This window comes from Phocoena sinus, chromosome 1 (assembly GCF_008692025.1).
Source record: "Phocoena sinus isolate mPhoSin1 chromosome 1, mPhoSin1.pri, whole genome shotgun sequence".
NCBI lineage: Eukaryota > Metazoa > Chordata > Mammalia > Artiodactyla > Phocoenidae > Phocoena > Phocoena sinus.
This window is the reverse complement of record NC_045763.1, coordinates 154,517,317-154,545,026: the sequence shown is the minus strand read 5'-3', so window position 1 is coordinate 154,545,026 and position 27,710 is coordinate 154,517,317. Positions and strand designations below refer to the sequence as shown.

General features: G+C 49.9%; 2 protein-coding genes and 1 pseudogene across 2 annotated transcripts; 1 reads left to right on the top strand and 2 right to left on the bottom strand.

Annotated features, from left to right (window-relative positions):
• Positions 1-14,935: 14,935 nt before the first annotated feature.
• LOC116741171 lies at positions 14,936-19,573 on the bottom strand. Its single transcript, XM_032607320.1, has 3 exons — positions 19,087-19,573; positions 18,394-18,494; positions 14,936-15,088 (listed from the first exon to the last, which is right to left on the bottom strand). Exons 1-3 carry the CDS (start codon positions 19,538-19,540, stop codon positions 14,936-14,938), a joined length of 708 nt encoding a protein of 235 aa, XP_032463211.1. The 5' UTR covers positions 19,541-19,573.
• A 599-nt stretch (positions 19,574-20,172) lies between these two features.
• Positions 20,173-21,625, bottom strand: LOC116741040 (thimet oligopeptidase-like). The gene is given in 3 exon segments (XM_032607242.1): positions 20,173-21,198; positions 21,274-21,409; positions 21,614-21,625. Coding segments are annotated over 3 exon segments (867 nt in total). The 3' UTR covers positions 20,173-20,479.
• Positions 21,626-25,692: 4,067 nt separating this feature from the next.
• On the top strand, positions 25,693-27,077 carry LOC116740971 (annotated as a pseudogene).
• Positions 27,078-27,710: the final 633 nt, after the last annotated feature.

The window sequence follows — 27,710 nt, the reverse complement described above, 5'->3', positions numbered from 1 at the left end:
TGCCTCAGGGCCTTTGTATTTGCTGTTCCCAAGTTTTGGAAATATTATTTCCAGAAAAATTGTCCATAAATGATTCCTTTCTATTCTTTGGCACTCATCTCTTAAAGATATTTTTTCCTTGATTGTCCTACCAGCCTAACTTAGTCCCAATTTATCAGATATCCTTACTTCTTTCGCAGAATAATAATAAAAAAATATTATCTTTGGTGTCTCTTTGTATTTAGATGAACTTCTTCCCAAAGAACTCAAGTCCCACAGTGATAGAGGTTGTTACCTTTCTTATCCCTTATTCTGTGTCTTAGAACTGTGTCTGGCAGGTAGTAATCACTCGAGGTCTGTTGACTGTGTAAAGAATATGTGAGTAGATGAACAGATTTGGAGTTATTTAAGGTCGCTCTTAACGATGGCTGGTGTTGGTGATTAAATTAACATTGTAGGTTTTAGAGTTGGAAGTGATCTTGCTGCGTCTCAGAGCTACGGCAAAACTCTCCCTACTGTAGCATCCCGGACAGATGATCAAGTCTGAGCTTGAATAACTGTATATGAAAGACCCTAACCAGGGCAACCTCGTAGCTTTCTTCAAGCAGATCACAGCCTTCCATGGGAGTTTGCTCCCTATTAGTCAGCTGTAATTAGGAGAAAACGGTTTGATTTACCCAGAATCATCTTCTCTCAGTCTCCTTGTTCTAGTTCCTAGAGAATAGACAGGACAGAGTTTCCTCTAAATTACATCCTTTGGGTTTGCACTCCTGCTTGTAATAAAATAAGCACCATGCTATGGAAAAATTCCCCTTGATTGTCTGCCACTTGTTGCTACATTCCTCGTTAGTGTTTAGAAATAATTTGTCTTAATGTTCCACATTATAATTGATGGAGTACAGAAATAAAAGAGATCTCGGGGTTATGTCAGAAGCAATCAGACAGATATTTTAACTTCCCCTTTTAATGTATTTAATGCTGACACTGTGAGGAATTGACCAGTATAGTCACCGCGTTATTGCCATTGCTGAAAAAATGTATTTATGGTGAAATTTATGGTCACTTTGAAAGGATTAGCTGATGGCGGAATTCTCAGCTACATCTTAGAGCTCTGAGCATTTCTCAAAAAGTTGTGATACGAAACACCTCTGCCTTTTCTTGTATTTCTGTTACATTCAACTACTTCACAAAAAGCATTCATCATATTCCTGAAATAATGATGGGCTTAGTTGAGATTCTTTTGGGTCCTAAGGGGCCAACATGTGTGCATAATAGTGTCGAGTAACACAGAGCCTGGATGTTTGGCTCCAGACTGAAAGCCCCATGGAGTCGTCTTTTTACATCTGTTCACCAATATGTATGAATGGGAGAAAACCAAACTTCTGGTTTGTTTGATCAAGGGGAGCCACACTCCTTTTACTTTTGCTGTGACAAACAAGTAAAGAGGTGTAAAATATCTGAAAAGAGCCTCTTAAGGTTTGGTAGAACGCTTAAGTGGGATATAGAGAATATACAGCAAAAAGAAAAGCAAGTGAGTACTGCTGGCAAACTTTTTCAAGGACAGCTAACAAATTAATAATAGTAGTAACAACAATAGTAAGATTGATTTTAAAAGACTTAAGAGTGGCATGGATTCCTAACCACTCTACATGTATTAACTCCACGCCACAGCCCTGTAAAATGGGTGAAGTTATTAAGCCCTTAATTTTCAAAGAGGAAGTGAAACACAAAGAAGTACCACTCCTGAACTCCCACCACTAATAAGTGGTGGAGCTGGGGAAGAAAGATCCAGGCAAATTAATTTTAGAGTTAGTGCTCTTCACCCATAGGTTATATCCCACAGGTAATATTTGCACATTTTGAAATCACTGTACAAATACTATTTTTACCCCTAAAGTACACAGGGAAATTGGCATTCTAGTTGTTTTTATACCTTTGCCAATAATCTATTAACTTTTGGCAGTTCAGTATCCTTCCCCAACTTCTTAAAAATTCAGCCTACAATCCGAAAAAATAAGGGCTAGTGAAAATAAATGTCTTGTAAATCCAGTTCAAGAGAGCAACTAAAAACTAAGGCCCCCAAGGATGTAAAAGAGAAAGGAAAAGAAAAGAAGAGACAAGAAGCCCAAACCCTATGATTAAGCTCCACGTTGTTAGGTAAAAGGACATTTAATTAATGCTTCTTTAATACCGTGTGCACAGAGGCATGGCTCTACAGAAGCCAAGGAGTCTCCCTTTCATCACTGATTCATGGTATGCACCTGGCAGGGTCACTTCCTTCTTTGAGCCTCAAAGCTTTTCATGAAGACACTGAGGGAAAAGGAACAAGGTTAGCTCTCACAAGCCAGCTCTCATGTTCTCTCATGTTACCTGTGAGTCTAGGTAAGTGCCGAATGTCTTTAACATGACATTATATTTTTTCTTAACCATTTCTCTTCTCCTGATTTTTACATAATTTCTAATACATAGTAGAATAGTAGAAAAAACATGCCACACTGAAAAGTAACCGACACACTAACTTTCCATTCTCATTTCACTGCCAATTCAGCCAAACACCTTCTGTAGAATTCTGATGCAGACCATGAAAACACACTGTAAGTGTTCCAGAGTCTTTTCCATATTTGGTAGTCCTGTGATTTCCATTGGCAGAACTATCTTGGACTGTCATCTGAAAATCTATCAAAAAGAAATTAAGTAATAGGAATTCATATCAATGGTATTGGAGAAAGAAATCCTTGAACTTCTCTTACTGTGTGAACCTTCATCCATGTACAAAATCAACAAGAAAGTTTAAAGGCAACATATTCCCATGAATATAAGGGAGAGCATAACACAAATAATATACAATGCTAACCTTATGTACATACACATATATACAAGTGGTCTTGAAATATATTCCCAGATATTAATTGGATTAAAATTTGGGGCATTAAAGTGTATTTTCTCATAGACAGCATTATTCTTTAAGGCACATATAGACCCACGTATCTGCCCTGCTGACCTCTCACAGTTTCAGTTGATTCCACTCATGTCCCCAGTTCATTTCCCCATATATTTATTCTCAGATTTGTGATCTTTGAACAGGTGTTCCTCTCTTTAGAAATACCTGTGCCATGACCACAGAGTACTCAGATTTCTTTTTGGCATTTGGCGGCAGATGATGGGGAAAGTGACGAGTTGTATGACAAGGTGAACCTTAGAGTAACTAAGACTTTATGCGTAGTTCTTAATCCCAAAAGGAAAAGAGAGGGATAGCAGCCAAAGTCATTGGAATAAAGGACCTCTGAGATGAATCAGCATTAGGATAATTCATTGGTTACTGACTGTCCAGTCGGTTTAGGTTATAAAGTATTCCTGAGTGACTGCATCACTTTATGAAAGGTTCTACCTAACTATAGCTTTCTTTTGCTGGAATTAGTTTATATGGCAATAATATGCATAGAGAATGGCAATTGTGAATTCATGTCTTCCCCAAATTGAAGACACTTGTTACGGTACAAGTTTACCCAAGACTGCAAATGATTTATCCATACTATACTAACTGAGACTGTATCTTACCATTCTTGTTTGTTAAAGGAGATAACAAGGCTAACTTTCAGTAATACCAGGATACTTAGAAAATACTTTCAGGTTAAGTTTTGTAAACAAAGTTCAGTGTTTACCCACCAAAAGCAAATCAGCTCATTTAGTATTGCAGGAAATGCCTTCATACTTTTTCACTGCCACTAAAGGAATTTAAAACACCTGTTGGCTATATTCCCTCCTAGAATGCCATTTGTACACTTATTCCTAATAGGGCCTGTTATTTTAAATGCAAACTCGTATTATAAGCCTCAGAATTGATACTCAGTATTTTTAGTGATCATATGGTTTAAGGTTCTCAGATTTGGGCTCAGACTTGCATTTCAAGCATTGCAATGTGGGCCTGTTAAATGATTTCCTTGCAACCAGGAAAAATTGTTTATCTGAATCTGAAGTCCATTTAAAGAAATGTGATAGTGGTTGATGAAGCCGACTAGCATAGCAGCTAGGGCAGTTATAGACAAGTTACATTTAACCTCTCTGTGCCTCAGTGTCTTCCTCTGAAACTGAGTTTCTTCATCAATGGGGATAAATACTGGTACCAATCTGACAGAGTTATTGTAAGAAATGAAGGAGTTCACAAATTTCCTAAAGGCTTAATGTTTGGCTTGTCGTTACTAAATGCTGGTAATTATTAGTAAAACAATATCCTTCTATTATTTATTATATCAAAATAATAATGATAAGAGCCTGTTATTTTAGTAGTTCGATTTTTTTGGTCATATAGTTTAGACTAACTCATATTGTTTAAATGTGAAACCAAGAAGAAAATCAGTGTTGTTTTGTCTTATAAACCTGGTCAAGGAACCCAAATCACCTAATTCAGAAATGTTTCTAACTTGGCATCTGCTTTTAATCTGTCACAGCCAGAGAAAGTTTAATGTCTCAGAAAGTGACAGCCTTGTATTTGTGTAGCATAAAAAAGAAGATACATGCTAGATAACATATATACCCCTTATCATAGTCATGCCACATATAATGCAACACTATTCCTGCTGGGTTCAAACATTGTGATCCAAAGCCTGCCATTGCCTATTATCAGGAGCAGGAAAGCGTAAGAACCGCATGTGTTTGCCCTTACGTTGGTTGGTCTACAACACAGATACTGTCAATCAGCCTCTGATAGTACCCTCCCCGTGGACAACCTTCTGTGCCCTTTTGAGCATGCTCAGATGGAGTCTACCATCAGTGTGGTGGGACTTCACTTCGCTTCAAGTGTGTCCAAGTTGAAGGGTGAAATTAACAAATACTAACCAAATTTGTGGCTGTCCAAACTAGGAAAATAGTTAAAGAATCAGGACATGAAGAATCAGGCAAATACTCATTTGGCGTCAACCCAATGAAAAAGCTTGGTGAGAAAAAAGTTGCCAAAGATGAAAGCCCAGAATGGTGCTACTTTAGCCTAACCACAGTGTCAAAGCAAATGACACACAAACGCAAAAGGAAGCCCTCTTCACGCTAATGCCCCCAAATCCTTTATGGGGCTTCAAACTGAGCAGATTAGGTAGGTTGATGGTTGTCATTTACGGACTGGGTCCACCTAACAAGACTGGTTACTAACAGAATATCTCTGTTTTGTCATTTAATAGACATCCCAAACTTAATATAGCTTGCAATCAAATACACACATAGTCACTCATGCTTTTCCTGTAGACTTTCCAAAACAGAAAAGCGCTGCTCCATTCTTCCTGGTGCTCATTTACAAAATGTGGTTCATCTTTGACGTTTTTCTTTCTCTCTCCTTTCACATCCAATACACAAGCAAAATGTGTCAGCCCTATCTTTGAGATAGAACCAGAATTTGACAGTTTCTCGATTTTTCCACTGTTACCACTCAGGATTAAGATTTCGTTGTCTGTCATCTTAATTATTATCCCTCTGAACTGTGTACTTAACACAGTGGCCGGAGAACCCTTTGAGAATCTAAGTCAGAAGAATTATGTGACTTCAGTGTCTTCCCCTTCCTCATAGTTGAAGCTGAAGTTCTTAAAATGCTGGAAAGTTGCTACATGATTACCCTCCACATTATATATTTGATCTCATCTCCTCCACCTCTACTCCTTGCTCACTCTTTTCCAAACACCTTATACTCTTTAGTCCTTGATGTTCAACAAGTATAGTAGGAAGACATTTTCACTTGCTGTTCCCTTTACCTGAATTGCTGTTGTCTTTACTATCTACAGTACTCATCCACTTACTTTTTTAGGTCTTTTCTCAAATATCACCGTCTCCATTATGAGGCCTTGCTTGCATTCCCTGTAATAACCCGCAGCCCCACTAATACACCCTACCTCCTTAGGAGCCTCCCTTCTGCTGTAGAATCTGTTGAACGAATGAATGGAGTGAGCTATGTCTAATTTCCAAAACAATAAACATCAACCGTGAACACTTGCTGAGAGAAGGATTCAGGGTATAAAGAATAAAAGAAGTGTAAATTCAGGCCTTACCATTCACCATCCATTCCCTCAGGGTTCTGCTGTGGTGTATCTTTGAGTAAAAAGCACAATTTGATAAGACTAATTAATAGCTTAAATTTGTTAGAATCCCAAACCTTTTATAGTAGAAATGTGATAAAAATTGTGTCAGAGAGTCTCAACAAAATGTTAGTGAATCGAAGCCAAAAAAGTATAAACACAATTATATACCATGACCAAACGGGATTTGTGTCAGGTACGTAAGGCTTGTTCAACATTTGAAAATTAATTAATATAATCCAACCAAGACAAAGGGGAACAAAACATAAATACATGCGGAAATAGCATTTGACAAAATCCAGCGTGCACTCAGGAGGAAAACTCTCAGTAAACTGGGAATAGAGAGGAACTTTCTTAAGTTGACAATTACGATCTACAAAAACCCAAAAAATAGCTAACATCATACTTACTGGAGAGAAACTCAATGCTTTCCCACTAAGATTAAGCACAAGGCAAGGATGTCCTCCTTTATTATAACTTTTCAATATTGTGCTGCAAGTCCTTGCTAATGCAGTAAGGCAAGAAAAGGAAATAAAAGGTGTACAGATTGAGAATGAAGACATAAACCTGTCTTTGTTCACAGGTGACATGATCATCTATGTAGAAAATCTTAAAGAGTTGACCCAAAACTCCTGTAACTAATAAATGATTATAGCAAGGGTGCAGGATCCAAGGTTAATATACAAAAAGCAATTGCTTTCCTATATACCAAAAATGAACAAGTGGAATAGGTTTTTAAAAAGACCGACACTATTTACATTAGCATTGCCAAAACTGTAATACTTCTGTATAAATCTAATAAAATATGTACAACCTCTATAGGAGGAAAACTACAAAACCGTGATGAATGAAGTCAAAGAATAACTAAATAAATGGAGAGATATTGCATGTTCATGAATAGGAAGACTCAGTGTTATCAAAATGTCAGTTCTTTCCAAGTTTATCTATAGAAATTCAGTGTAATCCCAATCAAAATCCCAGCAAGTTATTTTATGGATATTGGCAAACTGATTCTAAAGTCCATATGAAGAGGCAAGAAATCCAGAATAGCTATCACCTCATTGAAGGACACAGTTGAAGGAATAACACTACCCAGCTTGAAGACTTATTATGAAGGTGCAGTAATCAAGACAGGGTGGTATTGGTGAAACAACAAATAGATCAGTGGAACAGAATAAAGAGCCCCAAAATTGACCCACATAAATACAATCAACTGGTCTTTGGCAAAAGAACAAAGACAATACAATGGAGCAAAGATAGTCTTTTCATCAAATAGTGCTGAAACAACTGGATGTCCATAGTTAAAAATATATATATATATTTTATATATATATAAATATACACTGTATCCATACATACAGTGTACATATACTGTATATATACACACCCATATATCAGTATATATATACAGCATATTCACATTTATAATATGTATACTATATATACACATACATACATGTATACACTATGTACACACAAATATATAGGCTTCTGTGTATACTGTATATAGTACTTACACATATATTACAAACGCACACACATATACAAATTAATAGGCTTGTATATATTCAATATTTTTACATATATAGTTTTGTTTTAAGGAGTTGACTCATGACCATGAGGCAGGCAGGTTAGGGCAGGACTCTGGGCAGGAGACACAGGGAAGAGCTGATGTCCCAAGGCCATTGGAGGAACAGTTCCCTCTTTCTAGGGAACCTCATTTTTCTCTCCAGTCCTTCAACTGATGGACGAGGTCCACCCTTGCCACAGCATTGACAATCTCCTTTACGCAAAGTGGACCAATTTCAGTGTTAATCTCTTCTGAAAAATACCTTCCTGGCCACATCTGGAATAATGTTTGTGGTTGCCTGGGCCCCACGCAGTGCGCACATGAGATTAACCATCCCCGTGGCGATGATGACACTTTATTTTCTCCCTTGACCATTGTCACTACTATTCCAATTTAAATGGCAGTGCTATGAGAGTAGTGCATTTCCTTTTTTGCCAGTACTGAGCGTCCGCGGTCTGGTGCCTAGCATAGGCTAAATACACGGCATTTTTGTGAACAGCAGCCGGGATTCCGGTTGTCATATTTAATGAGGAATTATACTCTTATTATTGGCAGGGAGGGGCGTGTGTCACGGTACGTCAAGGGCGGGAGTTGAACCCGCCACCCCAGGCCCCGAGGGGTCTCCCCGGGTCCCCACTTCGGGCCGGTGGGGGTGGCCAGGGGCAGCCGAAGACGTGCGTACGTGCGTGCGTGCGTGAGAGCGTGCGAGTCCACGGGGCGGGCCGCGCGCGCCGCGAGTTTTTCAGCGCGGACCCCGGCTCGTTGTGCTCGCCTCACGCCGGCCCGAGTTGGCGGCAGCGCTGGAGGCCCCGGGCCTGTGACCACAAAGAGGGAGCCTGGGGCCGGACGGGAGCGCGGCGGCGGCAGCTGTGGCCCAGGCCAGGCCCTCTCCCCTCAGCCCACCGCCTGCCCGTCTGCCCCACCCCCGCCGGCGGCGCCTTGCCCCTCCGCCAACCGCCAGACTAGCACGGTGTGGGGGCCGCGCGCGAAGACATCCGGGAGAAGCTGGAGCTGAGGCTGGAGTCGCTCGTGGGGGCCGAGCCCGCCGTCTACCCGTGGCCGCTGCCGGTCTACGTAAGTGCCGCCCGTCCCCTCCTCCCGCACCCCCGCCCCTCTTCCCCCACGGCGCGCGCTGAGCTCACCGAGAAACGGAGCGACTCGAGTCGCCAGACCCTGTTTGGAGCCCCCCTTCCCGCCCCGCCGTGATTCTCCGCGGCAGTTTCCAGCCCCCGCGCGCAGGGTGGGCAGAGGGGAGCCGGCGCCGGCCGGGGGCGCAGACTCGGCCGCGGGGGTCCCGCGCTTCCGTGAGGCGCCCGAGCCGGCCTGCGGTTGGCTCTGCAGCGCTGGGAACCCCGGTCACCCCGGGCCTGGACTGCCGGCGGGCTTGCCCTTCTGTACTTTAGGATCTGACATGTAGAGTTTCTTTTTCCTGGTAGTTTATTCTTAGCGCTGTCAACGTGCTTAGTTTTGTTTTTTTATTTTTCAGGGCACCCTTTCCTCCCTCTCTCCAGTTTTTTTGTGTTTCTGTTTTGTTTTGTTTTAGTTAGGCATTTTGTTCCTCTGATCTTGAGTGGGTGGGCTGGCAGGACACTTGGAGAGGAGGCGTTCTGTCCCCTGATCTTGAGTGGCCTTTGGAAAATGACACGCCAGACGGAAATTTACACAGGCGTCCGGTGATTCCAGAAATGCAGGGTGTCCGGCTAGGTGGGCGCCCGGCCTCTCGTCCCCCGTAGCGGCGTGGTGCGCGTGTTCCTTGTCTCGGTTTACGCTTGGGCCCCGCAGCCCACCTTCTGGAGGGAAAGCGCAGCGGGCGCCTTGGGCCGGCGCCTTTGTGGCGCCCTTTCGTGCGCTCGGCTTGCGGGGGACCAGCCTCCAGGCGACCCGGCGGGGAAGCCCGCGCGACCCGGCCCTCGCGCGGGCTCCGTGTGTGTCAGTTTGTGGAAAGTGTGTCGCGGCCGGGGTCGGGGTCGGGACGCTGGGACCGCCTGGGAGCCGATGTTGACTTCCGGGCCCCGGTTCTCCGCAGTTACTGAGGTCCGAGGGTTTCCAGCCCGCCACCGCGCACTGGCGCTTTCTATTTTTGCCCTTCCTGTGCCCGGAGGCGCGGCTGAGCCTGGGCTCTGGCTTTTCCGGTTGGGTAACTCCGGGTGGCCGGGGTGGGCGGCCTGAGCAGTGGGCAGGGCGGGGAGACATCCCAGGGGAGGGAAACTGAAAGTGGGGAGAACCTTCAGAACTCCAGCTGATCCACTTGCCTCGCCTCCCCGCCCCTCTTACTGCACTTGTCATGCGCGGGTTGGCTGGCCGGCGCATTTTTCAAAATGTAATAATTTGTTTATCCGTAGTAGCCATGATGCATAGTTCACTTGTAGTGCACAGTTTTAGGAGTTTTGACAGATGATCGCCGTCAGGCGGCAGAGCAATCCTGTCATCCCATTTGCTGCCATTTGGTGCCAGCGCGCCTCTAGCCTCTTGGCCACTAATCTCCTCTCTGTCCCTAAGGTTTTGGCTTTTCCAGAAAGCCAGATAAACGGAACAACAGCATGTAGCTTTTTGATTCTGGCTGCTTTGGCTCAGCGAAACCTATGCAAGATTCATCCCGGGTTTGTTTTTTTTGTTGTTGTTGTTTTAAATATTGATTTAGTTAGTTATTTACTTGGCTGTGCTGGGTCTTAGTTGCGGCACATGGGATCTTCATTGGCGCGTGCAGTATGTTTTAGTTGCAGCGTGCGGGATCTAGTTCCCTGAGCAGGGATGGACCCCGGGCCCCCTGCATTGGGAGCGCAGAGTCTTTGCCACTGGACCACCAGGGAAGTCCATCATCGCTGTTGTTGCGGGTATGAGAAGCCATTCCTTTTTCTGGCTGTGTTGTATTCCATGTTCCGTTTGTCCATTTGCCTGCGGGTGGCAGGACTTGTGGGATGTTTCCAGTTTAGAGGGGATCAGGAATAAAGCTGCTGTAAACATCCCAGGGCAGGTTTCCATGTGAACTTGGGTTTTTACCTCACTTGAGAAAATAGGAGTGGGACTGGAATCTGTGCTAAGTGTATGTTTAACAACCCTTCTGCATCTTAGAAATAGGTATTTTTGAGTATTGGAAGAGTTTAGAAATGCATTGTGACCCAGCACCCAGGCACTTGAAACGAAGTTGAAAGTTCATCTGGAGATGGTCACGTTGTCCCCGCCTCTGTCTTTTATTCGAGGCAGAGCAAGGCCACAGATTTGTTACCCTTGTAAGGAAGGCCTCGTGTGTCCAGGCCCTGGCAGGACCTGGCTTTCTAGTGGTGGGCGGTTCTGAAGTGGAAAGAGCGTCTTTCCCTTGCTGGCCGGACCTCGCTTGGCAGGGTGTGGGGTGTGCTACCTGCCTGGCCGGGCGCTCTTTCTGCCGGTCAGCAGCCGTTCCTGGTTTGTCTGTCCTACTACCAGGCAGGCGGTCAGGGGCCCTAGTGAAGTGCTCAGCGAGCCGCAGCCTTCTCAAAGCTTTGCGGGTAATGTCTGCTACCCTCCCATTTCCCTGCTGAGGAATTTTGCTTTCTCATGGGAAGTGAGGGGGCAGTAGTTTATAAGAGTTCATATTTTGTGATGACTCGATGCTGAATACATTAAGAAAATGGACTCCTTCCAGAAGCTTAACTTCTTAGAAGGTCAGATTACTCATGTGACTGCACGTTTGAAATGAGTGAGCTTGTTTGTTCATTGATTCATTCATTCTGCAAGCACCTCCTGGATATTTAGAGTGAGTGTTCCAGGGGGCGCAGAGGACAGTAGACAGTATTCTTTTTTTTTTTGATTTTTGAATTTTATTTATTTTTTTATACAGCACGTTCTTATTAGTCATCAGTTTTATACACATCAGTGTATACATGTCAATCCGACTCGCCCAGTTCAGCACACTACCATCCCCACCGCCCCCCGTGGCTTTCCCCCCTTGGTGTCCATCTGTTTGTTCTCTACATCTGTGTCTCAACTTCTGCCCTGAAAACTGGTTCATCTGTACCATTTTTCTAAGTTCCACATACATGCGTTAACATACGATATTTGTTTTGCTCTTTCTGACTTCTTCACTCTGTATGACAGTCTCTAGATCCATCCACGTCTCAACAGATGACTCAATTTCGTTCCTTTTTATGGCTGAGTAATATTCCACTGTATATATGTACCACAACTTCTTTATCTATTCGTCTGTTGATGGGCATTTAGGTTGCTTCCGTGACCTGGCTATTGTAAATAGTGCTGCAGTGAACATTGGGGTGCATGTGTCTTTTTGAATAATGGTTTTCTCTGGGTATATGCCCAGTAGTGGGATTGCTGGATCATATGGTAATTCTATTTTTAGTTTTTTAAGGACCCTCCATACTGTTCTCCATAGTGGCTGTATCAATTAACATTCCCACCAACAGTGCAAGAGGGTTCCCTTTTCTCCACACCCTCTCCAGCATTTGTTGTTTGCAGATTTTCTGATGATGCCCGTTCTAACTGGTGTGAGGTGATACCTCATTGCAGTTTTGATTTGCATTTCTCTAATAATTAGTGATGTTGAGCAGCTTTTCACCTGCTTCTTGGCCATCTGTATGTCTTCTTTGGAGAAGTGGTTATTTAGGTCTTCTATCCATTTTTGGATTGGGTTGTTTCTTTAGTATTGAGCTGCATGAGCTGTTTATATATTTTGAAGATTAATCCTTTGTCCGTTGATTTGTTTGCAAATATTTTCTCCCATTCTGAGGGTGACAGTATTCTTATTCTCAAAACTTATGAACTAAGGACGGTAGGTGATCTGTAAACACAGAAGTTCAGCTGAGGTGTAGTGCCCCGTATATGGGATCAGCTGAGGTCCCAGAGAGTGGGGCTGCCAGATTTGCCCTGGGGGAGGTGTGGGTGGCTTCTCTGAGGTGGGGGCACCCGCAGGAGGAAGTGCAAACAGCCACAACCGCCTGTACGCAGAAATGTCCAGCCTCCAAGATGGGCTTTTGTGCAATTGACAAATAGGAGGGCGGGGTGCAGGGCGAGTTTTGTTCCTTCTGTGACTGAGAGTTCCCAGATATCTACTTATAGTTCACAGTGGCATTTCTAAAGCAGGATGGTCCTTCTTTTGGTGGGAAAACCCGGTCTCAGCTCAGGAGGAAGCAGGTGGTATCTTCGGCTGCCTGATGGCAGGGCAGGAGCCAGCGAGGGCGTGCAGTGGTCCTTCCCCTCCGTGACTCACTGAGGCTGTGGGTGTGGAGCGGCCCCAGTGTGAGTGTCCCCGCCTGCTTCTGGCTTCCTCCTGAGAGCCCACGAGTCTCTGATGAATGCCCACTGAGCAGTCACACCCTTCACTCCACAGTGGGTAGTAGCTGAAGTGGGCGGCTGAGTGAGCCATCCCTCCCCGTGACTCAGAAAACATTTTCTGATCTGACCTCTGCTGGTGTGAGTCCTGCCTAGTCTGAGCTCAGGTGGAAGGCAGGTTAACCCTTTGAGGACTTTCCGTGGGTGAAGTAGCCTCTTTAAAGAGGAAGGGATCATCGGGAAAAGCCTGGTATTCCATATGTACGTGCCTGTTAGCTTTCATACTTTGGTCCCTAACATCCAAATGCCGCCTGTATACTCTGTTCCTGGTGGGAGGGGCCAGAGGCAGCCAGCCGGCCCTTTGGATATTCACTAGGCAGGAGGCGGCTGGGAGCTGCAGGGGACCGGCCCCCAGTCTACCTCTAGGAGCTGCATCCTTTTTTCCTTAATTAAATTAAACTTTTTATTTTGAGATTATCGTAGATTCTTGCACAGCCGTCAGAAATAGGTCGGACACATCCCACGTTCTCTTTACTCAGTTTCTCCCGATGGTGGCATCTTACAAAGCTACACACCGATGTAATGATTTCATTGGCATTGATACAGTCAAGATACAGAGTGTTTGGTGTCCCTTTTGGATTCGGGGACCTGTAGGGTGCGACTGGCTGTGTCTGCACATCCCTGGGTCCCGGGCCCGGCGCACGTCTCCCAGGAAACCCCTCTCCTACCTCTTTCTCTCTGCCGTGTCTTCCTCTCGTGTTCCTGGCACTCTTCCCCAGTGCGTGCACCTTCTCTCCCTGGCTGTGGGATGACAGTCCTGTTTCCTTCTTCCCACTCAGGGTGCTGCCTGGAGGCCTCTTTGGCATCTTTTCTGTCCCCTCAAGCTGTCCCTGCCATTCCCACCTGCCGTGGGAACAGTCTCCTGCCGTGCCCGTGGCGTCGAGCGGTCCCAAAGGTGTTAACAGAGGACGTGCTGGGTGCCAGTCCGCGGTCCTCCGCAGCTCACGCGTGGCTCTGTAGTGCCTCCCTCACCGCCCGCCTTTCTTGTTCCTTCCCAGACTCTCCCCACTCAACAGCCGCTGTCGTGGTGCCTAGCCTGGGGCTCTGTTCCTCAGCGCCCCTGTGTCAGACCAGGCCCTCTTCCTGTCCAGGGCACCTGGCAAGGCTGCCGAGTCACAGGTTCCCATGAGCTACAGTTGGGAGGTTGGACGCTGTGTGCTTCACTGAGTATTGACCTTGGATGACGATGCCTCCTCATCTCTGAGGGGCTTCCGTTTGAATCCCCCGAGTTAGTCATGGGGTGCGCGGCCGATGTCGGGAAAGCGCGTCAGACTCACACCAGGTGCATGGGCGGCCGGTGTGTGAGAGAGGTTACCTCTGAGAACGTTGGTCCTTTAAAAACCTGAGGCGTCTTTTCCTGGGTGGGGAAGGGGTTTTTGCAGGCTGTGTGCCGGGGTGGCGGGGGGATGTACCGCCATGGGGTGGTGCCCACGGGGATGGCGGGAGTCGTGGGGCTCGGGGCGGGGAGCTCTAGGGAAGGATTTGCACGTCCCATGGTAGTGGTGGCTCAAGTTTCCCCTGGTGTGCAGGTGGCTCCCTGGCGTCTGCTCTGTACTCACCCTGCAGGCTGAGCAAGGCTCTCACCGGGGAGCAGGTGCTGGGACCGCAGGACACGCTGGGCCCACACCTGGTCTGGGACAGACACCAGGTGAAGGGGCGGGACAAGGGGAGGAGGAGCCGCGCTGGGTGTTTTGGGTTTTGTGTCTTTTTAAATAACAGCTTTGTCGAGATAGCATTCACACGCCACTGAACTCACCCATATGAAGTGTACAATTTAATGGCTTTTACTATATTCACAGAGCTGTGCAGCCTTCACCTCTAATTCCAGAACATTCCATCAGCGCAAAGGGCTGGCAGTCCCCTGCCCCAGCCCCTGACACTCTGTGTCTGTGGATCTGCCTGTTCTGGACGTTTCCCATCAATGGAATCACACAGTGTGTGTCCTTCTGTGTCTGGCTTCTCTCACTGAGCATCGTGTTCTCAGGGTCCGTCCACGTTGTTGTGAGTCTCAGGGCTTCACCCCTTTGCGTAGCTCAGTGATGCTCCCGTGTGCGTGGCACAGGTTGTGGGGTCTCGAGGCCCCTGGAGAGGTGTTCGTTTGGCTTGGTCCTGGGTTGGGGTGACGCCAGTTGCACTGATACGGTGCTAACAGGACCCCTTGCTGGAGTGGGAGACAGTTGAATTATGTCTTAATAGTGGCTTTGGTTCTCCTTTCAGCATCTGGTGTGTTCTAGCTTCCCTGAACATGGTGAGCAAAAGCTGCCTCCCCACAGCACCTCTGGGACCCTCTGACAAGCCAGGTGCGTGCCTGGCCCAAGACAAGATGCCTGGGCTTCCCTGCCAATACCTGAGCTGGGAGGGACATGACTACCAGGCAGTACAAGACACGGGCTCTCCTCCTTCCGGGCTCTGGTGAGTGTAAGTTTGACTAGAATACAGTTTATCATTTTACCTCTGATTCCCTGTAGTTGACTGCTGGTCCATCATGACAACATTATACCCAGACTGCCAAGCCATTTTACCTTCCCATGGAACCTCACTGCAGATGCATTCTGATCATCTCTAACATTCATCTTCTCTGGACCTGCTTTCAGAGAAATGTGTTTTGTTAGATCCAGTCACAGAGCTATGGCAACAACATAGGCTGTCTTATTTTAACTGACATGTGGTCCCCATTTCTTTCTTCTACTCCCTTACTTATGGCCTTTAACAATGACTCTTTCTCCACTCTTTTCATGTCCCACTAGACTCTGTTGTGTGTCTTTGCTCTCTCACCTGAAGAGGATACCTCTTATTTCATCAAGAAGATAAGTGTTTCAGACACAAACTTCCTCATCTTCTTTCTGCTGACTCTGGCTGCCTTCCAATCAATGTTCCATGATGCAGACACCACCCTCTCCTCTTCAAATCCTTCTGTGACTTTCCATTGCTCTTAGGATAAAGACAAACCTCCTCACCGTAGTCTAAAATGTGGAGTCACAGGCTGGCTTCCGGTGGAGAACTGTTGCCGTTCTGTAAGATAAGGAGCTTGCTTCAGAATGTAAATCATATGTCCACTAGATATGCTGTTTAGTTTAACAGGCAAGACTTTCTTGGTGAAAGAAGCAGTGTTGACTTGCATGCTAGAGCAGGCTTCTCATCTGGCTGTGCACTGGCACTCTGGGTGTGCTAGTCTGCAGGGCAGGGCATCCCCTGGGCAGGATGGAGCATGATCTCTGCAGCCTCGTCTTGCACCTCCTTCCTTTCATTCTCAATCATCCAGCCCACAGTGGCCTCCTTTCAGGCCTGCATACTTACAACGGCACATTGCCCATGCTGCCCCTCTGCGTGAAATGTCCTTCTGTTTAGTTTGCAACTGATTGATGCCTCCTCATCCTTCTCATCTCTTCTCATGTGTCACTTTGTCAAGAAAGTATCCCCTTACCTACTCAACTCATCACATCCCCCTATCGTAGCTCACATAACACCACGTACCTCTCGCTTATAGCCTTCATCACATTTTACATCCAGTTTTAGATAGGTGTTTACCATATGGTCCATGAGGAAGAGATCATGAATGTTTTGCTTACTCTTGATTCCCAGCGACTAGCACAGTTACTGATAACCTTTGTTAAATGGAGAAATGAATGTATCCAATCAATGGTGAAGCCCTGACAGTTTTTCTTTCTAGTGTCTCTCATACTCCTCCCTTCCATCTGTGTTGCCATTATTCCGGTTCTACCATTTATTATTTTACACCTGGATTACGATGACTGCTTCGGAGAATCGCATGTCTTTCTATCTTCCTCCCTGCAACCTCTCCTACACCTCCCAAGGCTCTTGGGTTATGCCATTGCCCTCTTCCAATCCGTCCGTGGCACCCATTTTCAACCCAATACAGCCAAACTCTTAAGATTGACATTCAAGACCCTCCATAATTTGGCTTTAATTTCACTTTCTAGACTTTTTAAAAAAGAACTGGGTCTAATTATCTCTGCATCTTTGCTCCCTTTCATATCTACCTATGACATTAATTGTTTTTTTTCTATTCAGTCTATCTTACACCTCTTTCTCTGGGAAGACTTCACTGAGAATCCAAGCAATTTCTGGATCCCTTCTCTCCCCTGAACTTGTAAACAGTTTAACAAGACATATGTGGAACTGCCATAAGGCATCTACGTCTCATCTCCCTCTCTGGCGTCTAATCTCCCTGAGAATAGGGGTACATCTCTGTGTTCTGTGCAGTTTTCAGCACAGTACTATACACATAGTGAATATTTGGTAAATGAACGAATAAGTGAATGAGTCACCATGAGAAGGGTATTCTCTCATTCCTTCTCTCTTTTTCCACTTTCAAGTTTCTCTAGTTAGTTTCCTTAGACAAAATGTTTCTTTGTAGCTACACAGTGTCCAGGTTCACAGAATGTTGCAAATAGCTGCTAAGAGAATCCCTCCACTACTTGAGAATAGCTTGCTCTCCCCTCTCAAGTGGAGAGAGCAGGATTCAATATTTATTAAGTGCCTTTGTTCACTTGGCATTTAGAGGCACTAGGGGCACTAGTGCTCTACACTCAGTGAAATGCCTGGTTTGTTAGTAATTTTCCTTTGTGAAAAACAGCTATCCACAAAGATGTTTTGTTCCAGTTTTCCATCCTTTTAGGTTGATAAAAAGCATTTTAACTACGTAGAAACAGAAAATGAATAGAAAGAACTTTGCATTACATTTAATAAAAGTTTAGGGAGATCTTTGTGGTACATTAGTGAAGTTATTTGGGGAAACTTTAGCCATGTACATTGTGTTGGAGAGGCACCAAGAATTCAAGAATTCTCAAAGTTTGAGGACACAATTGCCTTACACGTAGGCATGGTGGCAGCCATGTACATAGCAGTGATTTGGAGGATGTTGTATTAGTCAGCTCTTGCTGTGATAATGTTTTGGAACAAATCTCCCCAAAACTCAGTTACATAAATATGAATTTATTTTTCTTGGACCTATGGGCTAGCTGCAGTGGCTCTCTTTTAGACCTCTAGATGGCTGGTATTGCTCCATGTTTTGGGTCAGTTTGAGGTGTGTCCCACACATCTTACTGTGGAGCCCAACTGTGAGGCTGCAGCTCCCAGGCCCTGTCTTCTCACAAAGTTCACTGAAACATAAGAGGTGAGCCCAACCACACAAGCCCACTTAAGGCCTCTGCGACTCATTTAAGGCCATCATGTCTGCCCTTGGCATCCTCGGAACCCCCTGGCCTCAGGATGCAGCTTCTGTAGTCCATGGCAGCCTGCGGAGAGGGGGCGGGGTTGGAGGAGGGTGGAACTCCGCCTTCACTGAGGGTGTGGGTGTGGCCACCTCTGCTGTGACTGAACAAAGGGCAGGGGAGCAGGGGGTCCAGGGCAGGGCCCTCAGAGCCCAGCAGGCCCAGGGGGGCGGCACAACATCTAGGCCCAGGCCAAAGAGCGCCTTCTTGGTCTGCGCGGCAGGCCTCTCACCTTGCCGCTCAGGCTGCGCTCCTGCTTGAAGTGAGTGTGGAACGTGTCCGCGGAGTACACCTTGCTGCACAGGTAGCCATAGAACTGGGCGTCGTAGCTTCCTGCCAGGCGGCCAAAGGTCGCAGGCAGGTGGGTCACTGGGACACACGTGGAGGGGCTCCTGCCCAGCCTCCTGGCCGCTCAGTGCCCCTGCCCCAGAGGGGGGGTGGGGGCCTCAAAGCAGCCTTGTCTGAGTCCTCTGCCACTAGAGAGTATTGGCCCAACACTTGTAGAAAACGGGGACCTTGCTGGCAGTTCAGTGGAGGGACACAAATAAATCTTTGCCGACTTTCTGCTGAAGCTCACGAGGGTTCACTCCTAAGCCTTTTACAAGGTCAGCTGCCGAGGCTGCGAGAGACGAGTCAGGGCTCGCCCTCCACCACGGGGAGATCACTGGTTAAAGCACTCACGAGGGGGTGAACCGCGTGTCCGCACCGACACGCATGGGCAGACCTCGTCGATGCCTTCTGTCCGGGGTATGAAGCCCTCTCCTGCCTCTTCCAGGCTCTCTAGAAAGCACGTGCAGAGCCTCCCACCCCACCCTCCGACTCTGCGGGCCACAGCTGGAGGGACCAGCCAAGGAACCGTGGCAGGAAGAGGCCAGAGGTCAGTGGGCCTCGGCCGGAGCCCGTCAGTCGGTCCCCATTCACACACCACCAGACGATCCTCTTGACCTGGGCAGTAACCGCCAACCGACCGGTAAGGTGGGCCCGGCGCGCGCTTGGCTACCTGGCATGGTTGGGCACCCCAGGATCTCCTGGCAGAGGCGGGCATTCTCCTGGGCCGGGTCCGCAGGCGTCTGCGTGTGCAGGGCCTGAACCACCTTGGCCAGGACGATCTGGCACAGGTTGAAGAGGCCTGGGGGGCGGGAGGAAGGAGACGGGGGGCTGGCACCGTGTCCAGGCCGCGCTTTCCAGACGGGCAGACCGGAAGCCCCCTGCCCTTCCCTCGGTCCGGCCGCATCTGGGTTGGCCTCCCGGGACTTGATGAGCTTGTCCAGCAGTTCCTGAGGGACGGTGCTGCCCGTGCCCCACCAAGACTGGCAGCAGCGCCAGGGCCTCACAGGGCACGGCGCCCCCGGCCCCAGAGCCTTCCCTCTGGTTCTCATCACCGGCTGTCACCAGACTTGCATGCAACGTTCTTTTCTTTTCTCTCGTCTTTACGTCCCTCAGCCACGCAATGCGGTGAAGCCCTGACGCTCGCTGCCACGTCGATACACCCTGAGAACACGATGCTCAGCGAGAGAAGTCATACACAGAAGGACACACAGGGCGTGACCCCACTGAGGAGAAAGGTCCAGAGCAGGTAGATCCACAGAGTCAGCGAGTGGGTTCCTGGTTGTCAGGGGCTGGCGAGGGGACGGAGTGATAGCTAAGGGCGTGAGGGACATTTTCGGGATGATGGAAATGGTCCAAAGCAGTAGTGACGTCTGTACAGCTCAGTAAACTGTCCCCACATGCCCCGGTGCAGCCTGTGAGAGTATCGCTCTCAGGATGAAGGGCTGACCACAGGAAGACTGAACAAGCAGTGGGTCCTGGGCCCAGACGCTCAGCTGGTGCCCCCCACGTGGGGAAGTCACTGGGACTCGCTGAGCCTCCACGGAGACTGGCAGCAGCCCCCGAGCTCACAGGGCACTGCGCCTCCGGCCCCAGAGCCTTCCCTCTGGTTCTCATCACCGGCTGTCAGCAGACGTGCAGGCAACGTTCCTTTCTTTTCTTTTGTCTTTTTTAAAGGCAACTCTTGAGTACATGTATTTAACATGCAGGGAACCCGCCCTGACTCCTTGATCTGGGTCTTCCAGCCTCTAGAGCCTCAAGGACATCCATTTCCATTATTGACGCGCCCAGTGCCTGGGGTTTGATGATGGAAGCTGACACCGAGGGCGTCACCACGTGCGGGGTGATGTCAATGAAAGAACCCCATGGCGAGGGCCTGCCTGAGGACCACGCATGCCCGGGCCCTCCCCGCCCCCTGCCTGCAGCCCTGCGCCTGGGAGCGGAGCTGGTGCATCGCGTGCCCGACGTCGTGGAAGTTGATCTCCCGCTCATCATGCCACAGCAGTGAGGGCAGGTTGGGCGTAGGCTTGGTGAAGTTGGCCACCATGGCTGCGATGGCGATCTGGCAGCTCCCATCGTGCTGTAGGCAGCCCGGCTGCAGGCTGAAGCAGGCCGCGTGCCCAGACTTCCCCACCCTGCGGAGGGACGTGGATGGGGCCCCGCTTCCACAGAGGAGCCCCGGCCCACGGCCGACAGGTTCCCCCACACACGCACCGAGGATAGAGGTCAAGTAGAACTTGCTGATGGATGACCTTGCCCGAGGCCACGTCCCAGACAGTTTAGAGCCTCACATCTTCGTGACACATGTTGGTGCCCTCCTCCAGGTCGAAGGTCAGCCCCAACAGCTCCTGGGAGATGCCGAGCAGCCCGCGTGTGACTGCCTGCATGGGGAAGGACTCATTGAGCAGGTACTGGTCCACGTGGTAGCACGTCTCCTCCCCCTGGTTCATGTAGTAGCGCAAGTCCCAGGCGTTGATGGGGCCGTCAAAGTGCAGGCCCCGCCTCTGGCACTCGACCTTCTTTAGCTCCAGGATCACGGCCGCTCCTGCCCCCCCGAGGGGCTTCAGCTTCTGGGCCAGCTCACCTGCGGGCGAGGGGAGAGGCTTGGCTACGTCCCTGGGGCAGCCCCCCAGCCACCCCCGACCCCACGCCCCTCGAGGCAGAAAGAAGGGTCCGGGAAGGCGACCCCGAAGGGCTGACACAGTGGGGTCTCAGGCAGCACCACGTCCGGTCGAGGTCTGCCTGACCCCCATCCCCACTGGGACTCAGGAGGAGGCGGTGTTACCTAGGACAGCGGCCGCCACCTGGCTGGTCTTATCCATGTTCATCTCCAGCATGGAGTCGGCATGCGTGCGGAACCCTAGCAGGCGGGACTTGAGGGCCTGCAGCCTCACCAGCTCTCTGAGGATCACGCAGTTCTCCTGGAACCCAGAGACGGAAGGCGCTGGGGACCATGGGCCACGCCCTCCCCGCGGGCCCCGGCTCAGGTCTCTGCAGGTGGGCAGGGCTCCCAGGCCACTGGTGGGCGCAGCCAATCCCCCTCCCTTCTCCTCCTGGCCCAGATTTCTAGACACTTTTGTGCTGTCCTAACACGTGGTCTTTATTAACACAGGTCCTTTTGCAACCAGAAACGGCATGAACGTGATGGGCTCTAAGGCCAAGGGAAGGAAGAAATGCGGCCAGGCTCTCCAGGAGCCACCAGGGGGCCTCCCCAGGCTCAACAAGACAAACACGGCTGCCGTGCAGACAGTAGCTCAACCCCACGGCGCTCGAACACCCGGCCCCTGGATGGTGAGACACCTGTTGCTGCAGGTGGCCCGTGGCTCACGGATGAGGCCCGGCCCCAGGCGTACGCCACCTTCTCGGGGGCCACCTCTCCGGTCTGCAGTGGGGTTCTCCTGGGAGCCCCCAGTCACCACAGGAACAGCGTGGCCTGTCTGTAGCCCAAGAAGGTGGGGACACAAGACTGTACCCCGTGCCCCCCGCATCACCCGCGAGGCCGAGCGAGCACCAGTGGTGTCTGCGGGGAAGATGAAGGGCTCACGCACAGCCCCCATCTACAGAAGCACAGACTGCAGCCCCATGCGCTATGGAACAAACACAAGTGTCCATGCAGGACCCGATGTCTGAATGTCAAGGCCATGCCCGGGCCACAGTGAGAAGGTGCATCCCCCATGCAAGCCACAGAGAGGGGATGGGGGGGCCATCTGCGATTCTGAGCTCATCGGGCATCACCCCAGAGGGAGAGGGAGAGGGAGAGAGGTAGACAGAAGTACAGAGGGAGAGAGAGAGAGAGAAGGAGGGAGAGACCTCTCTCTACCTTCCCTGGGGGTTCTCTAGTGCAGCCAAGGCTGAAAACCACTGCATTTGGGGAGATGGGTCCTCGTGGAAGAGTTAAGTAGTCACTCATGGCATTATTGACACATACTAAAAAGGCCCCAAATCTTGGGGAGTCAGGGAGGGGAGTGTCTGCTTTCTCGTAAACAAGGAGAGATTGGGCATCAGAGGAGGTACCTGTGCAGCCTGCGCCCAGGGCCCTGCAGACTTCATCTCCCAGCGGTGGTCCTGGGCTGGAAGTCAGCGGGGAGGGCAGGCCTTCCGAGCATCAACGTTGACTTCAGGGCTGATCTAAAAGGCGCCTGCTGTTTGTTGAAGCAGAAAAAAGAGAAAGCAGTGGGGAAAGGATGGGAGGGGGAGGGAGCCCCCCTCCTCAGCACTTCTCTCTCCCTCTCTCCCTTTCTCCCTCTCTCCCTCTCCCCCTTTCCCTCTCTCCCTCTCCCTCTCTCTCTCTCCCTTCCTCTCTCCCTGTCCCTGTTTCCCTGTCCACATGCTCTGGCTCTACCTCTTTCCCTCTCCCTCTCCCTCCACCTCCTTCCCTCTCTGAAGAGGGAAGGAGGTGGAGGGAGAGGGAGAGAGAGATGGAGAGGGAGGGGGCAGAGAGAGAGAGAGGGTGCAGAGGGAGAGAATGATGGAGGGAGCGAAAGACGTCTCTCCCTCCCTCCCTCCCTCCCTCTCTCCCTCCCTCCCTCCCTCCCTCCCTCTCTCCCTCCCTCCCTCCCTCCCTCTCTCTCTCCCTCCCTCTTTCCCTCTTTCCCTCCCTCCCTCTCTCCCTCCCTCCCTCCCTCTCTCCCTCCCTCTTTCCCTCTTTCCCTCCCTCCCTCCATCCCTCTCTCCCTCCCTCCCTCTATCCCTCTCCCTCCCTCTCTCCCTCTCCCTCCCTCCCTCCATCCCTCTCTCCCTCTCTCCCTCTCTCCCTCCCTCCATCCCTCTCTCCCTCCCTCCATCCCTCTCCCTCTCTCCCTCTCTCCCTCCCTCCCTCTATCCCTCTCTCCCTCCCTCCCTCCCTCTATCCCTCTCCCTCCCTCCCTTTATCCCTCTCTCCCTCCCTCCCTATATCCCTCTCCCTCCCTCCCTCTATCCCTCTCTCCCTCCCTCCCTCTATCCCTCCCTCCTTCTCCTCCCTCTCCCTCTCGCTCCAACTCTCCTCCCTCCGTCTTTCCATCTCCCTCACTCCCTCCCAGAGAGGGAGAGATGGAGGGAGAGGCAGAGATAAGGCAGTGGGAGAGAGGGAGAGGGAGAGATGGAGGGAGAGGGAGAGGGAGAGAGAGAGAGAGAGGGAGCGGGAAAGAGGTCTCTTCCTCCCTCCCTCTCCCTCTCTCCTTCTCTCCCTCTCTCCCTCTCCCTCTCTCTCTCCCTGTCCCTGTTTCCCTGTTCCGTTCTCCCTCTCCCTTGTCTCTTCCTCTCCCTCCATCTCTCCCTCTCTGGGAGGGAGTGAGGGCGAGGGAGGGATGGAGGGAGAGGGAGTGACAGAGGGAGGGAGAGGGAGAGAGGAAGGGAAAGGGCGAGGGAAGGAGAGGGAGAGACGGAGGAGAGGGAGAGGGAGGGAGGAAGAGACCACTTTCCCTCTCCCTCTCTACCTCTCTCTCTCTTCCTCTGTCCCTCTCTCTCTTCCTCTCTCCCTCTCCCTCCATCTCTCCCTCTCCCTTATCTCTGCCTCTCCCTCCATCTCTCCCTCTCTGGGAAGGAGTGAGGGAGAGGGAGAGTTGGTGGGAGAGGGAGAGGGAGGGAGGGAGGGAGAGACGTCTTTCGCTCCCTCCCTCTATCACTCTCTCCCTCTCCCCCCTCTCTCTCCCTCTCCCCACTTCCTCTCCTGCTCTCTCTCCCTCTCCTTCCACCTCCTTCCCTCTCCAGAGAGGGAAGGAGGTGGAAGGAGAGGGAGAGTGGAACAGGGAAACAGGGACAGGGAGAGAGGGAGGGAGAGGGAGAGAAGGAGGACAGAGGGAGAGGGAGGGAGGAAGAGACCTCTTTTCCTCTCCCTCTCTCCCTCCCTCTCCCTCTCCCTCCATCTCCCCCTCTCCCTCTATCCCTCTCCCTTCCTCCATCTCTCCCTCTCTGGGAGGGAGTGAGGGAGATGGAGAGACGGAGGGAGAGGGAGGATGAAGGAGGGAGGGATAGAGGGAGGGAGGGAGAGAGGGATAGAGGGAGGGAGGGAGAGGGATGGAGGGAGGGAGAGAAGGATAGAGGGAGGGAGGGAGAGGGATGGAGGGAGGGAGAGAGGGATAGAGGGAGGGAGGGAGAGGGATGGAGGGAGGGAGAGGGATGGAGGGAGGGAGAGAGGGATAGAGGGAGGGAGGGATGGAGGGAGGGAGAGAGGGATAGAGGGAGGGCGGGATAGAGGGAGGGAGGGATAGAGGGAGGGAGGGAGAGAGGGATAGAGGGAGGGAGGGAGAGAGGGGTAGAGGGAGGGAGGGAAAGAGAGGGAGGGAGGGAAAGAGAGGGAGGGAGAGAGGGATGGAGGGAGGGAGGGAGAGAGGGATGGAGGGAGGGAGGGAGAGAGGGATGGAGGGAGGGAGAGGGATGGAGGGAGGGAGGGAGAGGGATAGAGGGAGGGAGGGAGAGAGGGATAGAGGGAGAGAGGGATAGAGGGAGGGAGGGAGAGAGAGATAGAGGGAGGGAGGGAGAGACGTCCTTCACTCCCTCCCTCTATCCCTCTCTCCCTCTCCCCCCTCTCTCTCCCCCCTCCCTCTCCTGCTCTCTCTCCCTGTCCCTGACACCTCCTTCCCTCTCCAGAGAGGGAAGGAGGTGGAGGGAGAGGGAAAGAGGTAGAGGGAGAGCGTACAGAACAGGGAAACAGGGACAGGGAGAGAGGAAGGGAGAGAGGGAGAGGGGAGAGGGAAGAGGGACGAGGGAGGCGGGAGGGGGGAGACGGGGGAGAGGGAGGAGGGAGGGGGAGGGGAGAGGGAGGAGGGAGAGAGGGAAAGAGAGAGAGGCAGAGGGAAGAGGGAGAGAGAGAGAGGGAGAGGGAGAGAGGGAGGGTGAGAGGGACGAGAGGAAGCAGGGAGAAAAGAGAGAACACACCATCTACATTTCTGTCAAATGACACCAGGGATCCTTACACAACCAGGAGAAAATAACACAGCGAGGCTCTTTCTCAGCTGGAACTGGAACTGCAGATGGGGCCAAACACCACCAGGGTGGCCACACATGTCCAGCTGCCGCCCCAGCCCCATGAGTCCAGTCACCAGGGCTCTGAGTGTTTGCTCCAGGGACCTGGGGTTCACCCTGTCACCCTGGAGGTCGGACCTAGACAGCAGGGCCCCGGGCTGGACACATAGGGGGAAAAGCATCCCCACAGGACAGCTTGTGCGAGCAGATTCAGCTGCCAGATTCTAGAGGCCCGGGATCACCCTGTGGCCTGTGAAACCCAGGAGCCACGAGGGTCTTGCATCGGGATTCCTGTCCGTTGGACTGTAACGTTTATGTAAGGAATCTTGGAAACAGTGGTAACGAGACTGAATTCGAACGAGCTTTAGGATATTATGGACCACTCCGAAGTGTGTGGCTTGCTAAAAACCCTCCCGGCTTCGCTCTTGTTGAAAATGAAGATCCCCGAGATGCAGCGGATGCTGTCTGAGAAGTAGACGGGCGAACACTCTGTGGCTGCCGAGTAAGAGTGGACCTGTCGAATGGGGAAAGGAGAAGTCGAAATCGTGGCCGCCTTCTTCTTGGGGTCGTCGCCCTCGAGATGATTATCGGAGGAGGAGTCCTCCCCCTCACCACAGATCTCCAAGACGGAGAAGCTTCTCCCGCAGCCGGAGCAGGTCCCTTTAGTAGATATAGGAGAAGAGAGAGATCACTGTCCCAGGAGAGAAATCGCAAGCCGTCCCGATCTTTCTCTAGGTCTCCTGGCTGATCCAGGTCAAATGAAAGGAAATAGCAGACCACTTTGCAAGAGGAGTGGTGCACAGGAAATAACTTCATTTGACAGGAGTATGTACAGAAAATTCAAGTTTTGTTTGAGACTTCCGAAGCTTGATGCACTTTTAAATGTTTTAGCTGTTCACATTTGTTTGTCTCTTGGGACAGTGACACAAAGAGGTGTCATTCTCTGTGGTTTGAAATGGGTCATATGAGGCATGTAATATGAAGAATTGTTTCTTTACAATGTTCCCTCAAGCAAAATTGAATTTGCTTTGAATTTTTGGTCTTGCCTAGACTGATAATAAAACTCTAACTCCTGCCCACCTAAAGTGTGATGTTTATTATTATGGAAACAACACTGGCAAACATTGAAAAGACTTTCTGTAGGTGGGATATGGTATGCAGCTGTAGTTAAGCAAGCAGTCTTTAAAAGGTGCTGTGAACACAAGCCAGCAGGTAGAAATGAAAGCTGCACCCTTACCCTAGATTAGAGGTTTAAGAATTCCACTAGTCTTCACACTGGACAAGAGGTTGTCCAGTGAGTTTAGAATCTAAGAAGTTTCAAGGAAATTAGTTTACCTTTGAGTTAGGTCATAAGTCCCCTCTGTGATTGCTGTACATGAATACATAACTCTTTGTAATGTTTTTTGGAAGTTGAGATTATCAAGATACCAATGTCCTGCCAGATTAAGAGTATATTGTAGAGCTGAACTTTGAGGTACTGTGCAATTTTTTTTTCATGCTGTCATTTGTAATGTTTTGTGAGACTCCTTGGGATTAAAGTTTTGGTTCCAAAAGGAACAAAGAAAAAAAAAAGGATCCACCTGCCAATGCAGGGGACACAGTTTCGAGCCCTGGTCCAGGAAGATCCCATGTGCCGCAGATCAACTAAGCCCGTGGGCCACAACTGTTGAGCCTGCGCTCTAGATCCTGAGAGCCACAACTACTGAGCCCCCATGCCACAACTACAGAAGCCCGCAGATCTGGAGCCCGTGCTCCGAAACAAAAGAAGCCACTGTAATGAGAAGCACGTGCCCGCAACAAAGAGGAGCCCCTGCTCGCCGCAACTAGAGAAAGCCCGTGTGCAGCAGTGAAGACCCAACACAGCAAAAAAAAAAAAAGACGCTACTGGCCAGGTGATCAAGGGTAAAATTGTTTGTCACAAGTCCCGTTGATGGTGTGTATCCTTGATGTGTGTATCCTTGATGGTGTGTATCCTTGATGATGTGAGCTGAGGAGAATGACATTTTTATCTCTGTCTGGATCTTCCGCCCCAAACCCCATAACTCCAGACCAACCATAAGAAAAACATCAGAAAACCAACAGACAAACAAATTGAGGGACAAAATACCTGACCAGTCCTCCTCAAAACTTTCAAGGTATCAAAACCCAGGGACGTCTGAGAAATGTCACAGCCCAGAGGAGACTGGGACAGAAAAAGGATGTTAGGGGAAAGCTAGGGACATTCTAATAAAGTGTGGACTTTAGTTAATAATAACGTATCCATCTCGGTTCCTTAGT

Coding starts and splice junctions, on each gene's coding strand:
- LOC116741171 (XM_032607320.1), bottom strand. CDS start 19,540: ATGAGAACCAGAGGGAAGGCTCTGGGGCCGGGGGCGCCGTGCCCTGTG. Junction 18,495..19,086: donor GTCAAGAGGATCGTCTGGTG/GTGTGTGAATGG, acceptor GCCGCCTGGCAG/GAAGCTACGACGCCCAGTTC. Junction 15,089..18,393: donor AGCGCAGCCTGAGCGGCAAG/GTGAGAGGCCTG, acceptor CTCCCACTCCAG/CAAGGGGTCCTGTTAGCACC.